Genomic DNA, 24,521 nt, shown 5'->3' with positions numbered 1-24,521 from the left:
TGTCTGATTAAACACTTCTTTTCTATTCAAAAATAAAGAGCTGCAGATACAGCTCGCGGTACAGCACTTGCCAAGCATACACGTGGCCTTGGCTCAGTCTACAGCAACATACAGACCAACCTCACCCTGCACAGCTCTGGTTGGCAGCCGCAGATCTCACCATGAGCTCATGGCTCAGAGCAGATCCGGTTGGCCGCCACCCGAGTGCAAGTGCGGACGTCAGCACCTGTGGCTGATGATTAACTCCCCTGGGCCCTTTCCCAGCCCCTGGCACCCAGCTCTCCTGCAGGAGCTCGTGCACTGCCCTTGGTCGCTCACAGGCTTACAACATCCAGCTGGCCTCAGGCACACAGAAGGAGCCTACAAAATGCCAGGGAACCAACAGAATTCCATGCCAGGAAATTCCACAGACACCAAAACAATGAGCAGAAACATGTGTCAGTGCTTTGTGTGTGCCAAGCACATGGGGAAGCCCTCAAGGTGGGAGAGATGCTGCACTTCCCCAGTCCTGCTCACAGTTTGCAGAGCAAGCTTCTGTCCTGCCCGCTGGTAAATGAAAAACTGTGTCTCTGGGCCCCTGGCAGTGGTAATGGCAAAGCCATGCTGTGGGTGCAAAGACGGACCCCAGAGCCACCGTGGCTGGCCATGCCACCTACTGTAGATTTTGAGAGCCACCTCCGAACTGTGGCCAGCAACCTCGGGAGCAAGGCACAGGACGAGGACACAACAGGCACACCCAGGGTCCCGAGTGGCCGGGCCCCAGCCCAGCCCACTTCTCCCACCAGGCTCGTGATAGTGGCCAGCACCCCTACTGTGCTCTCCGTGGAACATATATTAACTGACTTCACGCATGAACTCACTTTATCCTGCAAACCACTGAGCAGTGTCAGATGCTCCTTCTGTGGACAGAGGAACTCACTTGCCCAAGGTCACACAGCCAGGAAGTGGCAGAGCCCATACTTGACCCAAGACCGTCTTGTCTGACCCCTCAAGACTTCAGTGCCAACTCTTTCCTACGCTGGGAACTTTTCCCCTCCCCTGCTCCCATGGGTAAATGGGAAACAGCCACTGCTCCAGCACTGATCCACCCTGGGCATGGCTTGGGCACAGGCTGGGGTGGGAAGGCCTCTGGGCAGCCCCCCAGGTGCTTGTGCAGGGCCAGAATTACCAACTGGCTCCTGGGGAGCGGTCTGCCTCCAGCAACAGGGAGTGCAGGTGCTGAGGATGGAGTCGGAGGGCAGCTGAGGTGCGCAGTGACCCCAGCAGAAAGGACCCCCGTGAGAGAGAGCACCTGGCTCCACTGCAACCCTGCAACCCCAGCTCTGCAGGGAAGCAACACATTGCTGCGTCAGGCTCTCTTGCGATGAGAAACCACTAGAAAGATTTCCTTTTGTTCAACAAACATGCTCTAAGCCCACAGGCTCCCAAATGCATCTCAAGTACCCATGGGACACACCTCCAGGAGGAGCTCAGCTCACCAGAACACCCCGGGGGCATTTACTGCCTAAAAAGGCAAGGGGTGAGACCACCGCCCAAATTCCTACTCTTGTTTGGAGGAGTTCAGACTTCACAGGCAGAAAGGGAAGAGCATCCTCAGCCACTCAGTAAAGTGCAGTCAGAGCCCTTGAGCCAGGAATGCAGTCTAGAAGTCTTCAAAAGCTGGGGTGGAGCTGACTGGCAGGGCCCTGGTTCTAGTCCCACCACTGTGCAAAAAACATTTTTTAAAAGTCTTCAAAAAATCATTCATCAGGAAATTCTCAGCCAGCTGTGGTGATGCACACCTATAATCCCAGCACTCAGGAGGCTGAGGCAGGGGGATCGCTGTGAGTTCGAGGCCCTCCTGAGCTACACAGTGAGTTCAAGGCCACCCTGAACTACACAGGGAGACCCTGTATCATAAAACCAAAAAATTAAAAAATTTAAAAATCCTCCACAGCTTGCATGGGGAGATTGGTTATGGGCACAGCTGAGCTCTGTTCCATTCGCTCTTCCTGACTCAGCCCTCTTCATCGCTAAGGAACTTAGTCAGGAGGCTGTACCACACTCATGGTTTTTAAAGATGCCACACCCAAAGATGGCGACATATGGAATTAGAATCAGCCCCAGCAGCTGCAAGGGAGATCCCTGGAGAAGGTGCTGACTTAACAGAGGTGCAAAGGACAGGCACATCACTGTGAAGGGACCTGTGGGTGGGCCTCCTGAGGTCTTACGAGTCCCTATGGCAGAACACCTTGCAGTGAGTGACCTACTCTGTCCTTCTGAGACTTCCATCAGTATTGAGCCAGGAGTGGAAGCTGAGGTCAGAAATGCAAACGCCTAAGGCAACTATTTTAATACACTGATTATCAGTTTTTATTAAAAAAAAAAAAAGACATCCTCTACAAACCAAGTTATAATTTACAATAGCACAAATGAACTGAAATAACATCACATAATAGCTGGTCATTAAAGATATAGTTCAGGGCTGGGGATTAAGCTCAGGGGTTTGGCCGCCTGCCTTGCAGGTGCAAGGTCCTGAGTTCGATCCCCAGTACCAAAAAAAAAAGATATAGTTCAGCCCTGTAATCCCAGCACTCTGGAAGCTGAGGCAGGAGGATCACAAATCGGAAGCCAGCCAGGGATGCAGGGCTAATTCAAGGCTACCTGGGACTACGCAGCAAGATCCTGTCTCAACACTCTCTCTCACTCTCTCTCTCTCTCTCTCTCTCTCTCTCTCTCTCTCTCTCTCTCTCTCTCGCTCATACACATAAACACACAGATAAAAGAGAAACCTACCTACACATAAACAATGGGAAGTAGGGTTTTAAATAATTCTAGGGGGCAGGAGGTATAGCTCAGTGGTATAGCACTTTCCCAGCATGTACAAGGCCCTAGGTTCAATCCTCAACACCATCAAAAGGTAAGTAAATAAATAATAATCCTAGAGACTGGGGGTGCATCTCGGTGGTGGAGGACCTGGCTAGCATGCCAAAGCGCTGGGTTCATACCCAGGTAGTGCAAAAAGCAAAGTAACAATCTACCCACTACATCTTTAGCTTTTCTGTAACAGGAAATACTGCTTTCATAATGCAGCGGCAAGGAGCTGCTGTTTAAAAGTCCCACTGGATGCAGTGGCCCACACCTGTAATCCCAGCACTCAGGAGCCTGAGGCAGGGAGATTACCGAGAGCTCAAGGGCAGCGGGAACTACACAGCGAGACCCTGTCTCAAAAACCAAAACTTAAGCAACTCAAAGTTTGAAATGGAGCCCCACACTGGGGGGCTCTCAGACTGGGTTTGAGGCTGAGTCCCAGGTTTGCCTGAGCCACATGGCACCTCTCTCTCACTCTGCCTCTCTCCCAAGGCCCTGGCCCCATAAGCTTGCACCCCACTACTGGAGGCAGAGCGCTGCTGCTACTCAGGAGGACTGTTTCCAGGCGGTGAGGTGCAGGCCCAGGGAAGGTGCCGGCTGGGAGCTCCGAGGACCGTCGCGGGGCATCCTCGGCCTGGACACAGACTCGGGATCCATCTGAGATCTGTGACTCAGGCCTCTGAGAAGAAGGAGCAGGTGCACCGGGAGCAAAGCTGAGGAGGAGGGAGGGAGGGAAGGAGAAGGGAGAGAAGGTCTCCCCTCCCTCTGGCTCCATCCTCAGCATCCACCCTCACCAAAACTCCTGGTGAACTAGGAATGAAGAACCTCCAGGATGAGTCATGCTTCTAAATAAAACTAAGGGTGCAGGGCCAGGGATTTAGCTCAGTGGTTCCGGCGCCTGCCTCACAAGCAGAAGGTCCAGAGTTCGATCCCCGGTACCAAAGAAAAAAAAAAAACTAAGGGTCTAGGGAGCAGACAGACCTCATTGGAACCCTGGCTCCTATTATTCACTCACCCATTCAATCAATGAGCAAATATTTATTGAGAACCTACTATACAGCAGCCTTTGTGATAAGCACTGGGATTTTACAATAAGACCACACACTTGCTGTTCTCCAGGAGTCTGCATTTAGTGGGTGGGCTAGGAGAACAGGAAAAAGAAGTCAGACAGATAAGAACAATCCACTCAGGGCCAGGGATTTAGCTCAGTGGTTTTGCCACCTGCCGCATAAGCACCAAGGACCCAAGTTCGATCGCCAGTACCAATAATAATAATAATAATAATAATAATAATAATATTCCACTCAGGCCAGGCACGGTGGCACACAGCTGTAATCCCAGCACTCTGTAGGCTGTGGCAGGAGAACTGCTATGAGTTCAAGGCCAACCTGGGCTACATAGTGAGTTCAAGGCCAGCCTGAATTATGTAGTGAGACTGTCTCAAAAAAAAAACCCAAAGAGGGGCTGGGGGCTTAGCTCGGTGGTTCCGGCGCCTGCCTCACAAGCGCAGGTTCCCGAGTTTGATCCCCAGTACCCAAAAAAAACCCCAAAGAACAAACAAACAAAAAAAGAATAAGCCACTCAGCAGAGGTGGCTGGCTCCTTTAGAGTAGGTAGGCAGGGAAACCCCCTGAAGAACCCAGGAGGCACGAAAGCAGCAGCCTTCATGCTGTGTGACCCTGGGCTAGTCCTGAACCCCCTGAGCCTCGCCTTCCTGGGAGATGGAACAACCACCCTAGAACGGGACGAGGCAGCAAGTCACAGGGCGATCCACAGAAAATACCCAGCACAGGACGCTGGCCCAGGAGAAACAGGAGTGAGCGGGGCTCTTCCAAGAGTAAGTGTAAGCACCCGCCAGCAGGATTCTGTCTCTCACGTTTCTGCTCCAGCCCCAACATTAAAGCTGCCAGGCCCAGGGCCTGTGCAGTAAATATTTATGGAGTGAATCAATCAATGGATGAATCAACCCAACTATTTTTACTCCTCATGCTATAAATTTCTGTTTGCTTCTTTGTGACCACATGAAGCTTGGAGATCTGCATGCCCTTTCCAAGAGCTGGTGATCCTCGGAAACGACCAAAATCCCAGCGCTGGCTTTCTGCGGAGTCACGCACAGACCCATTCCATGTGCGCTGCTTTGCTGGCCAGGCTACTCCAACCCGACAGGTGGCTTCTCTTGGTGGTGCTGCCCCCAGATTTCCCTTTGTTTGTTTTTGGCATGACTGCTTTGGACAGCAGCATTCAGAATGAAAACACTGATGCCTTGTGAAAATAGAAGGCACTGGCAGAGCCAACTAGAGCTGCCAACTCCAGGAAATGCTATGCTGCTCCCCTTTCTTGAGGGCTGAGGGGGACACTGGGGGTTGAACCCAGGGCCTCACACAAAGCTAAACACGTGCTCTACCACTGAGCCACATAGCCCCAGGCCATACGGTGGCATTTAAATCGTCATTTGTAATGACACCATTGTACAAAAAACATTAAAATGCTAAGGGGAAAAAGCAGAACACAAAAACACAACTGTCACGGGGCCTATTCAAAAAACAATGTATCCACAGAAGCAGGCTGTGAAGAAAGGAGCTGCTAAAATGTTTGGGTTAATTGCGGGTTGAGTTTGAAGGAAAAGCAACACTGTTATTTCTTTTATTGCTTTGCTCTGCTCTCTAATTTTTCTTAGACACAAGTACTCATCTTTCAATTAAACGACAATACAATATACTTTTTTTCCCCCTGTTCCCTTCTAACATAAACTATTCCAGTAGGAAGATCCCGGTGAAGCCCTGGAAACCCAGGCAGAGGGAAAAAGAAGCTACTCAGATGTGACTGCTTTGCCAGTTGAGGCTCAGCTGAGGCTAACTTGCATGTCTAAAACTTAATCTCAGACACAGGAAGGGAAGCCACTCTCAAATCACAAATGAAAAGTAAGTTTCTTGCAAGACTACCACACCCCCTTCAGAATGGCTGAAAGGAAGACAGATCCTACCAAGTATTGGTGAAGACAGAGAGGAACTGGATCTGCTGGGGAAGTGACTATCGGGCCACCAAAACTAGAACTGGCGGAGGAGAAGTACCAAGAGTGCTGTTATTTACATACGCCAAGTCCCCACTGTGAACATAACCGTTCTGCACTGCAACATCTACTAATAAACATTTTTTAAATTCAAAAAAAAATGCAAATGACCCAAGCGTCATCAAGAGGTAAACAGGTCGTGATATGTTCGCACCAGGAGGCTATGGTCTGAGTGTCGCGTCCCCTCAAAATCCAGATGCTGAAATCCCATCGAGCCAGGTGATGAAGAGAGACTGCAGGCCCCTGGGAGACATCGGCTCAGGAGGCGGCGCTCTGCTCGAAAAATCAGGCTATCAAAGGCGTCCCCAAGGGCTGCCCCACCCCTCCCCGTGAGGACAGCGCAGAGGCGGCCCACCAGAACCCCACTGTTCTCCCTCATCTTGCAGTGCTCTTCAGCCTCCAGCTGCAAAGAAAGCTTCCTGCTGTTTATAAGCCACTTGGACTATGGAGCTCTGTCCGGGACGTTGTAACACAGCAAGCAGACTAAGTCAAAGGACAGCTACCAGACAACAGAAACACACGGACTCTAACACACACGAGCCATGGTTCAATCTTACAAGCATCTCAGAACAAGCATAAAAAGCCAGGCACTACTGAGCTTATGCTGCATGATCCCATTTATATTACAATTTAAGATTAAGCAAGCTGGATACAGTGGTGCATTCCTGTAATATCAGGTACTCAGGAGGCTAAAGTAGGAAGATTCCAAGTTTGAGCAAGACTGTCTCAAAATTTTTTTTAAAAAAAGTTAAAAAGCTAGGAATCTCTCACTGACAAGGCCCTGGGTATAGTCCCCAGTACAAGTCCGGGGCCTGGCGGGGGGGGGGGGGGGTTCAAAACAAAAAAAATTTTTTCCCAGTACCAGGGATCAAACTCAGGACCTTGCGCTTATGAGGGAGGTATGGTGCCACTGAGCTAAATTCCTGGCCCAAAAAAAAATAATTTCTGAGAGGGGGATGTAGCTCAGTGGTGGAGCACTGGCCTAGCATGCATAAGGCCATGGGTTCCATCCCTAGCACTTAAAAATGAAAACAAAAAGCAAAACACTAATCTTTGGTGTTAGAAAACAGGATATAGGTTAAATCAGAGTTTCGAGCCTGAGCAGGTTACTAAGGTAACAACCAATCCCTTTATCTGTTGCTAGTTCATGAATTTGTTCACTTTATGAAAATTAATCAAGCTATGCCCTGATAATTTCTGCACTTTTTCTGTGTGAACGAATAATGTTTTCAATTAGCTCATTTAGAGAAATGGACACTGCACAAAAACTAACAGGAATGGGCACCAAACCATTATTTTCTGCATGTATTCAAATTAAAATTAATCTTTTAAAAAACTAATGTTGGGCCAGGGATTTAGCTCAGTGGCATCGTTACTGCCTTGAAAGCACAAGGTCATGAGTTCAATCCCCGGTACCAAAAAAATAAAATAAAATAATTTAAAAACAAATGTTATGGCTTATATATAGATGTTCCCTCAAAGCCTCATGCAGTTATAGGTGGGGCTTTTGGAAGGGACTGGATCATGGGTGTGCGATACTAGATTTGTCTACTGACTGAGGTTTAGCATAGTTCTGGGTGTGAATGGTAGATTTAATGAAGACAGAAGCCCCACCCTGGGTGTGGCTGACACCAACCAATAGGCTCCTAGTGTGGATGGAACAAAAGGAAAGATGGAGGAAGCCTGCTGCTTCCTGCCTGCCCTCCCATGGACTGTTTCTCCACTGCGATGTCCTTCTGCCATGCCGCCCTGCTTGAAGCCAGATGACTATGAGTTAAAATGTCTACAACTGTGAGTTAAAATAAACCTTTCTCTTTTAACTTGCGAGTGTCAGGTATTTTGTCCCAGCAAAGAGTAGGTAACTAAGATACTGGAGTATTTATCATTCTAAACCAAAACTATTCTTAAAGGAAAAAACTCTCTGTTGCTCCATTCCCCCATTTTTAAAATGGGGTTGTAAGGAGCAGTAAGAGGGTTGACCCATGTAAAACCCTCAGAACCACATCTGGCACCTAATGATCATGTAACAGTGGTTAGCAACTGCTATTATTCTCACCCAAGTAGCCCAACCAAAGTGACAAGTATTATTGACCAGCCGTACAAAACAAAGCCAGGAACTGTGATTACTGGAAACCCTTTACGAAGCAGCAAACATCTGGGGACAGCGCCCAGGTCCTGTGGACCACATGAAACATGTTTTAGGGTATCCCTAAGGGGGATAGGAGGGGCCCAGCTCCAAGCCACACAACTTTGCAACATGGCTATAGACAGCACCCAAGACAAGACTGTCTAGATCACACTGCCAGTGACATCAGATTAAGACAAGGTTTATTAATGTATTACACTAATGGATAGCACCTCTGCTGAAATAGCAAGATACAAAATGCTTCTTGTATTGCTCTGTCTTGGCTGCCACAGTAAGGTATCACAGACCGGGGGCTTAAGAAGCAGACACTTACTTTGTGAACCCAAGACCAAGGTGTCTGCAGAGCTGCTTCCGCATAGGCCCCTCCCCGGGGCTTGCAGACGGCCCCATCCTCAGGTGGTGCCTCCTCTGGGTGTCCTCACCTCTCCCAAGGACTCCAGTCAGACTGGGTGGGGCCACCCTAATGGCCTCACTCTAACTTCATCACCTGTCACTGTCGCGTCTCCAAATACAGTCACATTCAGGGGAGGTTAGGGACTGGACCTAGGGAAGGGCTTCGGTGACAGGGTAACACTGCCCGAGACTCTGCTGACAGCTCAAAGCTACCTTGGTCACCAAGCCAGAAAGCTGGACTTCAAGTCAAGAACCACAGTGCAGATGTGAATTTCTGGCCCAACAGGTTTTCTGGTATTTTTAAGACAGACGAGTCACTCTAAAAGGACAAGAGGAGCGAGCACTCACTGCCTGCTCTTAAGTGCTCCCACCAGGGTGGTGCTGTCCTCTTAGGGGACTCCTGGGAAGGCCTGGAGGCAGTATGGCTGTCACAAGTGTGTGGGAGGTGCCGCTGGCAGCCAGCAGGTCCAGCCAGGGATGCTGTTAAGAATCCCAGGTGCGTGCAGGGGACAGTACCCAGCACGGAGCACTGTCAAGCCCGGACAGCAGCAGTGCCGAGGTCCGGAAGGCCTGACACCCGACCCGACTGACTCTGACTTCACCTCTCACCACTAACAACTGCCCGGCAGGAGTGGGTCACTCTCCAGCCTGTGCTATGAGCAAGACGCTGTGACACTACATGTGGCCTCCTCCTCAGGGACAGCAGCCAACAGATTGCTGCTCTCTGGCACTGGGCAAATGCCACGCAGGGCAAATGCCACTCGGGGAAGGAAGTTCACCGGATCCACCCAGCTCTCCTCTCTAGCTCTCACCAGCCGCCCTTCCCCCATGAAGTCCCTTCCAACTGTCTTCTCCCGAGGTCCCCTCAAACTGCTAAGACGAAAATAACAGCAACATTAAGATTCCCCACTCAAAGCCTGGTGTGCTGGCACAGGCCCATAATCCTAGCTACTCAGGAGGCTGAGGCAGGAGTATCACAAGCTTGAACCCAGCCTGGTCAACTTTGTAAGACCTTCTCAAAAATAAAAAATAAAAAGAGCTGGGGTGTAGCTGAGTGATAGAGCACCCCAGGATTCGACTCCTAAGACTTTAAAACAAAAAAGGCCAGGCAGGGATTTAGCTCAGTGGCACCATGCCTGCCTTCCAAGCGCAAGGTCCTGAGTTCGATCCCTCATACCAAACAAACAAACAAAAAAGATTCAGAGTCAACCTGGTAAACTAACCATCCATGTCTAAACCATGCTTTTCATGGATAACTTGGCAAAACACAATTTTGGGGTTTTTTTGTGAGCACAACCCGAGTATTCTCTCCCTTTTACAGTCATTTTAGCACAGGCTAAAAAAAAAAAAACCTCCAAAAACCTCAGCTGTAGGGCTGGGGACTTAGCTCAGTGGTTTCACCGCCTGCTGTGCAAGCTCAAGGACCTGAATTTGATTCCCAGTACCAAAGACAAAACAAAACAAAACCTCAGGTGTAACTCTTGAGGCTGCCAGGAGCCTCAGAACTCTTACTGACTTCCTATTAGTCTTTAAATCAATTCCCTTTTTACTTAAAAGTATTCTAGCCGGGGATTTAGCTCAGTGGTTCCGCTGCCTGCCTCGAAAGCACAAGGACCCAGAGTTCAATCCCGGGTACCAAAAATAAATAAATTAAATTAAATTAAAAAATAAAAGTATTCTAAAAAGACACTTCCTGCCATCACTACAAAGAGAAAACAAGATCACTTGGCTCAAACAAGGAAGCCATAAGTGCCTGCCAACCTTAGCGTGCTGAGCAGCGGGCCTGGGCAAGGTTTCCCACCCAGAATCTTTCCACATAAACACCAGTGAGCAACCACAGACGTCGGTCCATAAAATTGGCGCCATTCCACCTGTTCAGGTAAAAGCTACGGATGAAAATGTTACAATTTGGTCTTTTTTCTTTCTAAATAAAACCAAAGGCAAGGCGCTGGGGATGCAGCTGTGGGGTAGAGCCCTTGACCGGCACGAAGCAGGGCCCTTGGCTCAGTCCCAGCACTGCCAAAAGTGAGTGAAGCAAAGCTGCTTCGTGCCCAGTCCTTGTGGCTTTCGTCATCTGCATTTGAGTAAAGACACAAAGAACTTCTTGTTTTCAGAAGCGACAGCCAGAAGCCCAGAGCCTGGCCTCCTCCTTCCAACCTATCCTTGGTGTGGCTAAGATCAAGGTCCAATGGCTGCTGATCCCCTCGGGGCCTGGCACGCACACCCCTGCTCTCCAGCCTTGCCTCACCAGGGACCCAGGAAGAGCCGCTGGCAGGGAGTCCCAGCAGGCACGGCAAGCGCTGCCCCAGTCCTCACCTGGGTCCATGACACATCCCTGTCACCACGGAGGCCAAGCACCAGGTCCGCTTTGGGCGGGGCGGGGTAGGGCAGTGCTCTGTGGCTGGCAGTGCGTGGCACTGGTGCAGCTGGGCAGCTGGCAAAGGGCACAGAGTGCACTTCCTGGTGGCTGCTGCCAGGACTCCGCTGACTGCCCTCACCCAAGGGCCCAGAGCAGGGGAAGGGACGTCACCAGCACAAGACTCCTCCCCACACCTTCGCGCTGTGGATGGAGGACAACCTCCTTCACATGGAAGAGAGGCTTGACACACACTGAAGGACACTGACGAAACAGGCACGCAGCCTGTCTGCAGCACGCAGGCTCCCAGCTTCTCTGTTTGCGTATTCACCTCCCTCACGTTTCCAAACCCCCAAATCTACACTTGGAACTCAGTCACAGTCCTGCACAGACACCAGCTCAGTGGCAGGAACTTGAGTGGCCCCAGACACCAGCATCCCCCCTGCAGCTGAACACAGTGCATCCCACCTTCCTGCTGCTGCTCTCACTGTACACAAGAGTCCTTTTGTGCTGTGTTTTTGTCATCTCTGCATCTTCTCTTGGCCCAGGATGGTGGTGCACAGCTGTAATCCCAGCACTCGGGAGGCTGAGGCAGGAGGATCACTGAGAGTTTGAGGCCAGCCTGGGCTACACAGTGAGTTCAAGGCCAGCCTAAACTAACATAGCGAGATCCTATCTCAAAATAAATATAAATAAATAAATAAATACATGAATGAATAAATAAATAGGGCTGGGGTGTGGCTCAGTGGTAGCTCCCAGGTGTCAAGAGGAAAAACAACAATGGTCCCTAAGTATGGTGCTTACCAGCAGCTGGTGCTCCCAAGCCCAATGAGGCTGGAATGTCACCTTACACAGAAAACATGTTAGGGAAACTTTGAGTTCAATGATAATGAAGCCATGGCCTATATTACACATGGGGTCTGTTGTAGGCAGGGTTTTGCTAGGGAATAAATTTAATACAAGACACATAATTTATAGGATTATTTTATAGTATTCACCCAAAAAGTAAAATCCAGAGGAGTGCAAGAGATTAGCTGCATACTAGAGACCCAAAGAATCCAGCCAAGGACCTGGATCCCACAGCAATGTTCCGCCTAAGTCCAGCTGAAGGCCTAGAGCCCACAGCAACGTCTAAGGCAAGTCCACATCAAGGATCTGCACCCGAAGGCCCAAAGGCCAGTGGTGGAAGGCAGAAAGCCTGTGCAGCGGGCTGAAGGGTCTGTGCCAGCAGGCTGAGGGATCTGCACTGAAGCCTGGAAGCAACGCTCAAGGTGAAGACCAGAGCTGCCCTGAGAACAGCTGCCATTCCCAGCGGACGCAGGGAGGCCCCGAGCTCCTCCTCCCACGAGAACAAGCTTCTCCTAGAAAAGCAACAGCCCCCATCTTCCCCTCCTGTTCTCTTTTTATGCCATTGGCAACAATCCCCAGGTGGGCCTTCCACGTCCAACCATGCTGACTCAGTTCAGCTGGTTGTTCCAAGGTGACCAGTAGTCAAGCCACCACAGGGTCTTTGAACAGAAATACACAACAAAGTTCTGTATTGATCAGTTGACAAAAATATGACCAGAGTCTTGTGAAAGCCAATGCCTGTGTTTCCCCAGGAAGCCACGGTCAGTACTCAATAATTCAGGGTTCTCGGGACCTTAAAATGTAACAAAATGTAACTGCGCAAAATGTAACTGTGGTGGATAATAAAAATCATACCCAGGGCCGGGGATTTAGCTCAGTGGTTCCGGCACCTTTGGTGCAAGCACAAGGTCCCAAGTTCGATCCCCAGTACCAAAAATAAACAAAAACAAAAATCATACCCAACACTGCCCCACCATGTCAAAGAAAAACAGCAATTTTACTGTTGTTGTTTGTTTTTTGAGACAGTCTCACTGTGCAGCCCAGGCTGGCCTCGCACTCAAAATCCTCCTGTCTCAGCCTCCTCCTGAGTGCTGGGAGTACAGGCATGCACCATCACATCCTCCTGAGAAAAAGTATTTTCATACCAAAAATTACAAGCGACAGCTCCAATAAAAAGTGCAGGGCTTTGGGGAGTAGCTCAGTGGGACAGCACACACAAGGCCCTGAGTTTGACCCCCACGGCTGCAAAAATAAAAAGAAAAAAGAAAAAAAATCCGGGCTTTAAACTAACAGACCTGCCAGCTGCAGCGACGAACACCTGTAATCCCAGCACTCCGGGAACCCAGGCAGGAGGAAGATTTCGAGTTCAAGGCCAGCTTGGGCTACAGGGCAGCTCCTATCTTGAACCGACCTATCTGGTGAAGAACTCCCAAGGCGGACACTATTTTTCTTGGTTTCCAGGAACCACGAGACCCTCATGTCTGCCGGCCCTGGACCTGTCACAGCATGGAGGACAGCTACAGGGGGCCCAGGCCTGCTGCACCTGTCACTCGGGGCTCTGGGACTTGAGGAGCCTGTGTGTGGCTGCAGGAGGCTGCAGTGGAGTTAGTCCCAGCCAGAGCCCTAGCTCAACTGGAGCCTGCATGTTCCGGAAGAAGAGAAGCCACTCCTGCCTGGGAAAGAGCTCAGCCCGCTTCAGGTCCAGTCCTACCCTGCACATAAAGATTCTTCTGAGCTTCACTCTACGCACTCATCTGCTATTCCAGACGGTCATGCCCAACATCGAAGATACTCCTGCCTTGCCTCCATTTTACAGAAAAGGAAACTGAGGCACAGCGGACTGGAGTATACAAATGCAGAGTGAGCATCTCTAATCCAAAAATCCAAAGTGCTCCAAAATCTGAAACTTTTGAGCACTGACATGACAACTCACATGCAAAATTCTACACCATAAAGATTTGTTTCATGCACAAATTTATTTAAAATACTGGCGTGGCTTGCACCTGTAGTCCTAGCTCCTTGGGAGGCTGAGGAAGGAGGATTGTTTGAGCTCAGGAGTTTGAAGCCAGCCTTGGGAACACAACAAGATTCCATTCAAATAAAGTAAAAAAAAATTGTACAAAATTACCTTTGAGTTATATGTATTAGGTATACACGGAACATAAATTTTGGGTATAGACTTAGGTCCTATCCCCAAGATATCTTATTATATACATGCAAATATCCCCCAATCTAAAAAATCGTAAATCTCACACACTTCCAGTCCTAAGCATTTCAGATAAGGGACAACCTATACTAGAACAGTAAAACTGGTACATTGGCCTGAGGTGCTCTAACTCTCGGATCCAAATGCTCCACCACAGGGCAACAAAGCCAGCCCATCCTGGGGATTAAAAAGCATCAAGGGCTAGGGCCATAACTTGTGGCAGACCATCTGCCTGGCAAGGCCTTGGGTTCCACTCCTAGCACTGCAAAAAAGAGAAACGGGGGTAAAAAGTGTCACCCCCAAATCCTCTATTGTGCAGGCACCTAGCAAGACAAACACACAAGCAAACAAAAACTCATTGTTACTGGTGGGAAAACAAACAGGACAGCCAGCCTGTGCTGGAAAACAGAGCTGCTCAAAGGCCGCTCAGGAAGGAAACCCCGCCCAGTGGGCCTGGCCTGGCTTCCAATTAGTTTCTGCCACTCTGGGCCTGGACTAGATGCCTCCATTTCCTTATTAGTAAAACAAGAACTGAAAAAGAAAAAGCCAACATCAAAGGGCCACTGTGCCGCAGAACGAGAAGCTACTGGCTCAGAGCCAAAATGCAGCAGGTCTAAGTGAACATTTGTCTTCTCCGTGGTCAGGTAAGGAGTCACACAAGGTGACCACTGAAGTTCTGGGCTCTCCAGCACAAGGTCGGCCGAGGCTTCACATGCCTCTGAGGCATCCGCCCAGCCAGGGGCTTCTGGTCTCCACCCCGACCACCCCCACAGGAAGGGAAGCCTAGTGCAAGGATCTGTCACCAGGATCATCAGTATGGCCCTGGTCTCTCTGGCTTCCCCTTGCTGCTGTTAAAACTAAACAAAACCCTACTACTAAGCGGCTTACAGTAGTGCAAATACAACCTCTTACACTCCTGGAGGTTAGAAATTCAAACTGGATCAAAAGGATGTGGGCAGGCTGTGCTCCTGCAGGGGTCCCCGCCTTCCCCAGCTCAGAGGGCCCAGGCCCCTGACCGGAGGCCCCTCTGCCATCCTCCCGCCAGCAGCACAGCACCTTCCAGTCTCTCGGGCTCTGCCATCCCCTCTCCTACCTCGAAATCTCCCGTCGGGGTCCTGGGACTACACGGGACTGTCCAGGATGAACACCCCATCTCCAGGTCACCAACCATCACAACTGCAAGGTCCCTTTGCTATGTAAGGGTAACTTCCCAGGTGACAAGGATGTGGCCAGGTTTGGGGCTGTGATTCCGCCCCCCCCCCACCACATAAGCTATAACCTCTGGAAGAATCTGAATTCCTTACTATTTGATTCTTTTCTATTAATGTTTGACTTCTTACATCTTTATTAATATATCTCTGTAAGATTCCTTGCATGAATTGTATTGTAAATAATTTGTAATTTCCTCTCTATCCTGATGTTCTCACCTAAAACCATTCTGGCTGGGGAACTGGTTAGTTCTTCAAGGTGACAGGGCCCAGCGGGGAGCAGAGTTTGACTGCAAGCTGAACAATCCAGGTCAGGACCTCCTCAGTCTGACCCAGGATCCCGAGCCAGGCACCGGGCGGCAGGCAACTGTCTGGGAAGCCCAGGGCCTGATGGGATTGATGGAGCAGTCAGTCCTGCACTGTCACTCCGCTGGGCCTTCATCCTGCCAACTCCAGGGAGGGCAGGCTCCTGTCTCCTGAGCACCCTGGTGTCATTCACACCTGGCCTAGCATGCATGCCGCCTGTCTCAGCACCTGTGAGTATGGAACAAGACCCATTTCCTTTTCCTGAGTCTCTCCTCTGTTCCCTTTTTCTTCTTTTGGTCCCCTCTAGTACTGGGGACCATCGCTTCTCGGCCTTTTGGCTAAGATCAAGGGTAGTATCTAGTACTGGGGATTGAATGCAGGGCCTTCCCACTAAGCTACATCCCAAACTTTTTTATTTATTTTGAGACAGGGTCTTGCTAAGTTGCTGGGGCTGGGCCCAAACTTGTGACCCTCCTGCCTCGGCCCTCCCAGAGTGCTGGGATCACAGGCATGACCACCACACCCGGCTTTCTCCGATCCTGCCTGACTGGCCCCATTAAACAACACAGAGCATACCTCTACCAAAGAGCCTTCATTAGAAGACAGGTTTTATACTCCATGTTAAACATAAAGTCACCTCACACCCTCTGAACTGACTTCCCTCCGTGGAGGGAACCAGGACAAGGCACACTAAGGGGACCCAGGGACATCTCGCCTGCCGCCCCTTCTCCTGCTGTGCCCTCCCACACACACACACAGGTTAGGACCTGTGGACTTGATTTCCCCAACCAGTGAACCGGGGAGACAGGGTCAGCATGAGCAACAGGCTTCTGCCTCTGGCCCCTGGAAGGACCCCATTCTGACATAGACACTGGCTCCAGGCAGCCTTTGCCCTCCACACCAGCTCCTGTGGATTGGAACGGAGATGCAACCAGGGCCCTGTGATGTCCCCAGGCAGGGGATCCCCGAGGAGGATCTGGTCTCTAGTCAGCAAAAGCAGGGGAAGCTCTCACAGGGGAACCCACGCGGGGTTGACGGAAGCCAACGGGAAGAAGGCAGAGAAGAACATGCCAGGCACAGCATCTGAACGGCATGTGCAAAGGGCCTGCGTCACAAGGGAGCCCGATAGGAGGAGACACAGGAGGGTCTGAAGCAGGACATCTTCATGCAGACCTCACGACGGCCACAGCACAGGTGAGGAGGACAAGTGGCAGTCCCAAAGGAGTGCCTCAGAGGCCTTGGGAAAGGGTAGGCGACCTCTTCTCTGAGCTGGGAATCACCAAGGAGAGGAGACCAGGCTGCTGGCTGGGGCAGGAGGAGTCTGCTTTTGGCCAGGTGGGGAGGCGGCGTCATGAGAGCACAGAGATTTGGTTCCTCCAGGGAGGTGGCTGTGCAGGCCGAGGGGGCAGACGAGCAGAGCAGGGGAGGAGACCCAGGCCCAAACTGTGAGCAACAGCAATGCTGAATGCTCAGAGAGGACAGCAAGGCTTGGAGGACACAGGAGGGACTGACATGTGGGTCACAATCGGCCTCAGGAGACAAGCAGAAGGAGCACACACGAGGCCCTGAGGGCTTAGCAGTGATCTCTACAGTAGCCCAAAGCGGGGCTCCATCCACACAGCCACCACCGTGAGGGGGAAATCAAACGTGGGCCATCCACACAAAGGGATCCTACCCAACAATAAAAAGGGATTGTGCTAAGGGGCAGGGATTTACCTCAGCAGTGCCACACCTGCCTCACAAGTGCAAGGTCCTGAGTTCGATCCCTGGTACCAGGAAAAATTTTTTAAAGGAATTGTGCTAAATGAAAGACACACACACCATGAAGCATGGCTCCATTTATATGTAGTTCCAGGAAAGGCAGACTTACAGAAGTAGAAAAGCAGATCAGTGGTTGCCTTGGATTAACTGCAAACGAGCAGGAAGGGACTTTGGGCGGTCAAACGTCCTGACTCCGGACTGTGGGGCTGGGGGTACAGCTCAGGGGTATCACGTCTGAGGCCCTGTGATTGATCTTCAGCACCACAAACAACAAAACTGGACTGGTGTGATGGCCGCACAACTCTGTATAGTTACTTTATTGTTGTTTTGGTTTTTTTGAGACAGGGTCTCACTATGTAGTTCAGCCTGGCCTTGAACTCACCTGATCCTCTTGCCTCAGCCTCCCCAGTGCTGGGATTACAGGTATCTGCCACCACACCCAGCTCGTAAAGTTACTTGAAAAGAAAATCAATGAACTATACTCATAGTAATATATTTTGTTATGTAGAACATACCTCAATAAAGCCGGCTTAAAAAAAAAAACTGTGGTGGAATATGTAAATAGTTCTTTCTCAAGCCAGTTCCTACCCAAAACCTCCCGTCTCCTAGGTACAAATACATCAAATCATCCTTGCTCACTCACAGTAAACCTCACACAAACCCCTGAGTATTGCTATTAACCCAAGTAAACACCTAAGGCTAAGGGGCGCTTCATGTTCTAAACTTCACATGGCTTGTCTCAAAACAGCCCCAAGAGGTAGATACATTACTGTTATTCCCACTTTGCAGATGAAAAACTAGACCCAGAGAAAGAAGAGCAGTTCTGTTCTCACAAGGCCACATAGCTGGTAAGTGGCGGAGCCTGGGCTTGAACCCGCCACCTGGAACCCAGAGTCCAGGTTCCTAACGACCAGCCCCTGGCGTTTCACAGAAGGCAACTCCATTCAACCAGAGGCAACGGATACGAAGTCATAAAATGGTTTCCAGCAACAAGGCCTTGTTTCCTAGCCTCCCACCTGAGTCTTCTGGACATCAAGATGATGTCCTCCTCGAGGAAGAAAAGAACTTCAGAGCTCCAGAAATTCTCCAACAAACAGGCTACAACCTCTAGCCCGCAAATGTCACTCTGCCCCCTGGGGCGTGTGGCACCTTTTTGCATTTTTTATTTTTTGGCTATTTACCAAAAGCCCCCAATCATCCTGCAGCTTTACTGCCCAGAACCATTAGGTGAAAATGGTAGTAGGGTTTATTTACATCGACCTCCTTTCACTGAGGATCTCTAGACCCTGCACAAATTATTTAACATTGCTGAATTTTAGTTTCCTTTTGAAATGGAGAAATTAACCCCGAAGGTTCAAATGACTTTTGCAGGGATCAACCTAGGGCGGCTCATCTCTGGGGCTCGGAGGAGAGCCTGACCCATCTGCCCTGGTCTCTTCCTCTAGCTCATCCCTCTCCCGCCCACCACAGCAGTCACACACAGCTCTGGAAGCCTTTCCATCTTAAGGGTCTCCACGCTGCCGGTGCTACTCTCCAAAATGTAGAAGACACAAGGACAAATACACAAATGCCTGGCACATGCTGGCTTGATGTGACTCTGAGTTCCTATCACTGTCTAGAAAATAAATCCGTTTCAACACCAGCAAACTTTAAAGGTGTGTTAGAGGTATGTTCTGCCTCCCATCCCAATCCGAAACTTCATTTTTTAAAAATAAATAATTATTAGCACTACTTCCTCTGGGCCTCTATATTAACAGAGTAGATTTCTGGGAGTGGCGTGGGGGTGCACACCTGTCATCCCAGCACTCGGGAAGCTGAGGCAGGAGGACCCTAAATTCACGTCCCGCCTTGGCAACTCAGCGAGACCCTGTCTCAAAATAAAAAATCAAAAGGGCTGAGGATGTAGCTCAATGAAAGGCCCTGGGTTCAATTCCCAGTACCGCAAATAAATAAAATCATCAGGGGAACTTAAAAAACACATAAAGTCGTCCTCAGTATCCAGGTGCCTGGTTCCAGGACCTCCTTGATAGCAGAATCTGAGGACATTTACGTCTTAACAGCATAGTAACCGCACAGGACCCTGGTCGCCCTCCCCACTTTATCCTCCCTGGACGTCTCGTAACACTTACTACGACCTGCACGCCTTGCACGGCGTCGGTACACTGTGTTGTGGGGAGCGACCGCAAGAAAAAACAGCTGCGCGGTCAGCACAGAAGCGGTTTTCCCCTGTGTTTTCCTCCGAAGTTGGCTGCATCCGTGGGCAGAGAAGGCTAAGCGCACATACACGCGGGTCCCACCCCAGATTCTCATTTCTAAGGTCCAGAGCGAGGCAGGGATGGGGCGAGCTCGTTCCCGGGTGATTCCGATGTACCTGTCCGGCAGGTCGTGTTCCAGCCGGATTCGCACACCATCACCCGCACGAATGCAACGAGCGGACCCAGACTCGGACCTCACCGCCCCACCCGAGTCCTACCCGCGGGCGGACCACGCACCGGCACTGTCCGGACACAGCCCCCGGGAGCCGTGGCCCCTGAGACTCAGCACGAGTCCGTCTCCCGGCACCCGAAACCACCCAGGAACAAAACGAAGGGGCACGCGCAGGAGGAGCGCGGGATTGCCGGGGCGTTCGGCCCGGAGAGCGGGATCTGGGTCAGGTCAGGTCAGGTCCCGCCCCCACCCCCGCCCGGCGCCGACCCGGCCTTCCACGGGCACCGCCCTCACCTGCGCGGCAGAGACAAGCACAGCTCCGGGCCCCGCCCGACGAGCCCTGATTGGCAGGTCCGGGCGAGCCCGGGCGTCCGCATTCTCACCCCCCCCCCGCGCCACCCTCACCCCAAGGAGGTGCGTTTCGAGCGCCGCCACAGCCTCCCGCGGCCGCCTCCCCCAGGGGTCCGTGAGGCGCAACGCGGCAGCCTCTCCCCAGGAGAGGGAGACCCACCCTCCGCGCCCAGGAAAGGCATGGCAGGTGGCCAGGCCTGCCCGCAGGGCCCCTTCCTCGAATCCGGGAGGGACGGGGTCGGTCACCACCCGCCTGCGGGAGCCCCTCCGCCGTCCTGCAGCGGCCCGCTGGGGTCCGGCCGGGCTTCCGGGGCCGGGACCGAGGGCCGGCGGGGGCCCCTCCCCCACTCGAGCGCGACTGCCCCGGCGGGTGACGACGACACGGGATCGCGGACAGCACCGCTGCCACAGGCTCCGCTGGCCCCCACGCCGCGCGGGCCGCGTCCCGGGCTGCTCCCGAGGATGGGCAGGGAGGGACCCAGGCCGGACCCGCGGGCCGAGCCCACCCCACCCCGGCCGCGCGGCCCGGCTGCTGCTCCGGCCCCGGCTCCGGGCGGCGGACAAAGGCGGGCGCGGCCGGGCCCACTCACCCGGCGCGCGGCCTGCTGTCCATGCGCTGCTTCTGGCGCACCGGCTGCAGCGGGATGTTGTCCGTCATGTCGCCGGCGCCGCCCGCCTTGGCCGCCGCACCCCCCGCGCCGCCGCCCGGCCCGGCCTCCGCACCGCCCCGGGGGAGGAGGCGGCGACAGCGGGCGGGCCGGGCCCGCAGCGAAGGGGCGAGGTCGCGAGCGCCGGGCCACGCGCGGAGCCGCCCGCGCGGCCCCACGGAGGGACACGGGCGCACCATGGACCCGAGCTCCGCGCCCGCTTGCTCCGCGCCGCGCCTGCCACGGGGGGCGGCCGGCCGGTGTCCTCACAGCCGCCGCCGCACTGTCCCCGGCCCGCGCCGCGCGCCCCCACGCGCGCCCGCCCGGCCACACGCCCACGCCCCGCCGTGCGCGCGCGCGCCCTGCCGCCGCCGCACCGCCAGCGCCCCGCAATCGCACGCGCGTGCACAGCCTCCCACCTTCGCCCTCGCGCGCGCGCGCGCACCTTTCCGCACACCCGTCACGCATTCATCCTCTTTCCCCGGTGCTCACATTCAACAAGCTCTACAAGCACGCGCACCGTGTCACGCTCATCCCCGCCAACATAGCCGCAGTCACACGCGCTCAACCTGCTCAGCTGCCCCCGCCCACGCCTTGGCGTCCCTCGCCCACACGCTGTGCACCTCACGCACGCGTGACCGCCGGACTCCCAGTCGCAGAGGCAGGCAGCTTAGCTCGCTCGGCTTTTCCGACTCACCCACTGTCTTGCACCATCCACACCTACCTCTGCTGGATTCCTGGAATTCACAATCACACCCCCTCCTCCTTCACTCGTGCACACATCCCTCACACTCGGAGCCCCCCCCATTTTTGTTTGTTTGGTTTTGGTTTTCGTTGTTCTTCGCTGTGTAGTCCAGGCTGGCCTTGAAACTCGCTATGTAGCTCAGGGTGGCCTCAAACTCAGGAGGACCCTTCTGCCTCGGCCTCCCGAGTGCCGGGAGTCCAGGCTCACACCACTCCCCCACCACCTTTCTGGCCCTGCACATCCGCCCCCCACACAGTCCCTAGTCATACAGTCACGTGCAGTCTGTCTGTGAGTCACAGACTCACACACCTGACACCTTCCCCATCTACACTCACGTTCTCCCAGCGTCTGGGACCCACGACCCTTCCAGAACCCTGACAGTTTTGAGCGGAAAGAAAAAAAGAGTGGGAAGGAAATTAAAGATCAATGTGTAATTAAGCCTCAAAATGTAACACCCCCAAAACTGCAACTAAAGCAACCCTCTAAGTAGCGGCACCTAGTGATATTTCATGTTGGGTGTGGGGTGCCTTTGAATATGTTTACCTAGGTATGGGGTGGAGCCTCCCAAACCCCTGTATTTAGAGCACCTGAGCAGAGGAAAGAAGAGTTTGGAGGATCTCAGCTAACAAGGGTGACATGTCTCAGAGAGGTTCCTCAAGAAAGAAAGCATGTTTGCTACAAGTTGCTACATTGTACCTTTGGAGAGGAAATACCATTCTTCCGCCAACAGGCCTGGTTTGCCCCGATTCTGTCTCCTCCTACATCGAGAATGATGGCCTCCTGTGGCAACTGAAACTTGGTTACCCTAACACTTCCAGGCACGAACTTCCTGATTCCCAATATCTTTCAGCTCCCTCTGGTCCTTGTGGAGCCATCTGTGGCCCCTCATGTCAGAGTGCGCCTTGTTTTCTACAGCGTGCAGTAACAAGAGTAGCTCATCCAGATACAGCGCTATAGTCTTAGCACTCAGGAGGCTGAAACCACAGGATCGCAACAAGTTTGAGACCAGCCTGAGCCTCAGTGAGTTCAAGGCCTTAACTACGTAGTGAGACCCTGTCTCAGGGAAAAAAAAAAAAAAAGTGTTTCCTTCTTCTGGGATCCTGGGTCACTTCCACCACCTCCCAGCCGTGGAACTCCAGGCAAGTTACAAACTCTGCAGGGCCTCAGTTTCCTCATTTGTAAAATGGGGCTACATTGTGAGTCCAAGGCCAATCTGAACTACACAGCAAGACCTCGTCTCAAAAAACCCCAACATCTTCCTATTTTATATTATTTATTATACATTTTGGTCCTCGTTTACTCTTGCAGGTTCTCACACCAGAGAAACTATTTGGTATTTACACATGTGTGTCCTATTTATTTCACTTAAATGTATGGCCTCAATGTGCATCCATTTAGCTATAAATCCCTCTAGTTTATCATTATTTATGGCTAAATAGTACTCCATTTTGTATTTTTTTAAAAAACATTTTCTTTATCCAATCTCCAGTTGATGGCATTTGGATTGTTTCCAAGATTTAGCTATTACAAAAATGGGAAGGAAAGGTTCAAAAGGGAAGGGAAAGTAGGGAGTGGGGAAAAGGAAAGAAGGGAAGGAAAAAATATGAGAAAAAGAAAAAACGGAAACAAAGTTTTTGTAAATAAGGAGGGTTGGAGGGGTGGAAGGGAAGGAAGGAGAATGAGGAAAAACAAGACTCAAGATGTATCATGTACAGGTACAAATTCCCAATGATGAATGGGATCATAATGTATACCTAAAATATACCAATAAACTTAATGGAAAAAAGTGATGTAAATACAAAAAAAACCCTGACATTTGGGGGAAAATCAACAGAAGATCTAATCATTTATTTCAGTCGGCTTCAGGTCCTGGAAATAACAGGGCAGAGACAATCCCCTATCCCTCCACAGGACATCTGTGTGAAGGCTGTAAAAGACCTTGAGAGATGAGTGGATGACTTCTCCAGCACACTGTTCAAGGTGACCTGTTCTTTCCTTAGCTTTGAGCTCTTTTGCAACTATATCAGTTATAGGAAATTGAGAGTAATGGAAAGAATTCTTGTTCATAGAAATGCAAATGAATTTTTCCTCTGTGATACAATTATTTACGCTGTAGATATTGACCCTGTTTTGTCGCTCCTTGTGAATTCAACATTCCTTAGTACCTGTGATTTTGCAGCTCTTTTGAATCAGTTGTAAATCCTTCATGTGATCATTTTATGTTGGTAAGAGTTATGATTTACCCTCTTTAAAATATTTCTACAGGGGAAACAGAAAACAAGTAAACATTTTAGGAGGAAAAAATGCCATGTGAGCCAGGTGTGGTGACATATGCTATAATCAAAGCAGTCTGGGAGGCTGAGACAGGAGATTTCAAATTTGAGCCCAGTCAGGGCAAAACAGCAACTTGACAAGACCCTGTCTCAAAAAATAAAAAGGGCTGGGGATGTAGCTCAGTGCAAAGGCCCTTGGTTCAGTTCCTGATACAGAAAAGAAAAAAAAAAAGCCACATGAATAATGAGACAAAGAGATGTTTGTTGTTCTGTTGTTAATCATCCTTACTTGATAAATTTAAAACACTGGCAACACTAAGTTTCTACCTATCCCCCTCTAGTTTTTTTTTTTAATTTTTATTTTCATTTATTTATTTTTTTGAGACAGTCTCACTATACAGTTGAGGCTGGCCTTCAAACTGCTATGTAGCCCATGTTGGCCTTGAACTTTTGCTCCTCCTGTCTCAGCCTCCTGAGTGTAGGATCACAGGTGTACATCACCATACCTGACTCCAGCTCTCTCCTATTTTTAAAAAACAACTGGGGGCTGGGACTTAGCTCAGTGGCCTGCAAGCACAAGGTCCTGAGTTCAATCCCTGGTACCGTAAAAAAAAAAAAAAATAGGGGGCTGACATGTAGCTCAGTGGAAGAGCACTTACCTAGCATGAGCGAGGCCCTCACTTCAATCCCTAGCACTACATGAAGAAAAAGAAGAAGAAAAGATATAAACAAGACTTCACTGGCCTGTAGAATTTCAAAGATTAATGACCTGACATTCTACTGGAGTTTCTTCTTCCTCTTCTATGGTCTTTGTAACGTCAGAAAATGAAGTGCAATTGTTAACAGTTGAGTAGGCCAAAAATAGTCCAGGTTCTTGTGTATGACAAAGAAAGAATTGCCAAGTGTGCACCTCATGGTATGTAGTAAGTAGCTA

At 51.1% G+C, this 24,521-nt stretch overlaps 1 protein-coding gene and 1 pseudogene across 3 annotated transcripts in view; one reads left to right on the top strand and one right to left on the bottom strand.

Annotated features, from left to right (window-relative positions):
* The window catches only part of Atp9a (ATPase phospholipid transporting 9A), a 141,381-nt gene extending 120,255 nt beyond the window's left edge, over window positions 1-21,126 (bottom strand). Inside the window, exon 1 of one of the 3 annotated variants that reach the window (XM_021238923.2) lies at window positions 21,015-21,126. In XM_021238923.2, the coding sequence (XP_021094582.1) occupies window positions 21,015-21,037 (23 nt within the window). In that variant the 5' untranslated portion in view covers window positions 21,038-21,126. Of the gene's footprint in view, window positions 1-10,774; window positions 10,929-20,512; window positions 20,785-21,014 lie in introns of those variants that run through there. The other 2 variants (XM_004858042.4, XM_004858041.4) reach the window with 2 other exon arrangements.
* On the top strand, window positions 15,702-15,902 carry LOC147822181 (U2 spliceosomal RNA; annotated as a pseudogene).
* Window positions 21,127-24,521: the final 3,395 nt, after the last annotated feature.

The sequence above is a fragment of the Heterocephalus glaber genome, unplaced genomic scaffold (assembly GCF_053883595.1).
Source record: "Heterocephalus glaber isolate CG9 unplaced genomic scaffold, H.glaber_assembly_v1.0 deba00001673, whole genome shotgun sequence".
In the NCBI taxonomy this organism is placed as follows: domain Eukaryota; kingdom Metazoa; phylum Chordata; class Mammalia; order Rodentia; family Bathyergidae; genus Heterocephalus; species Heterocephalus glaber.
The sequence above is the reverse complement of the archived record's forward strand: the minus strand, read 5'-3'. Positions and strand labels throughout refer to the sequence as shown.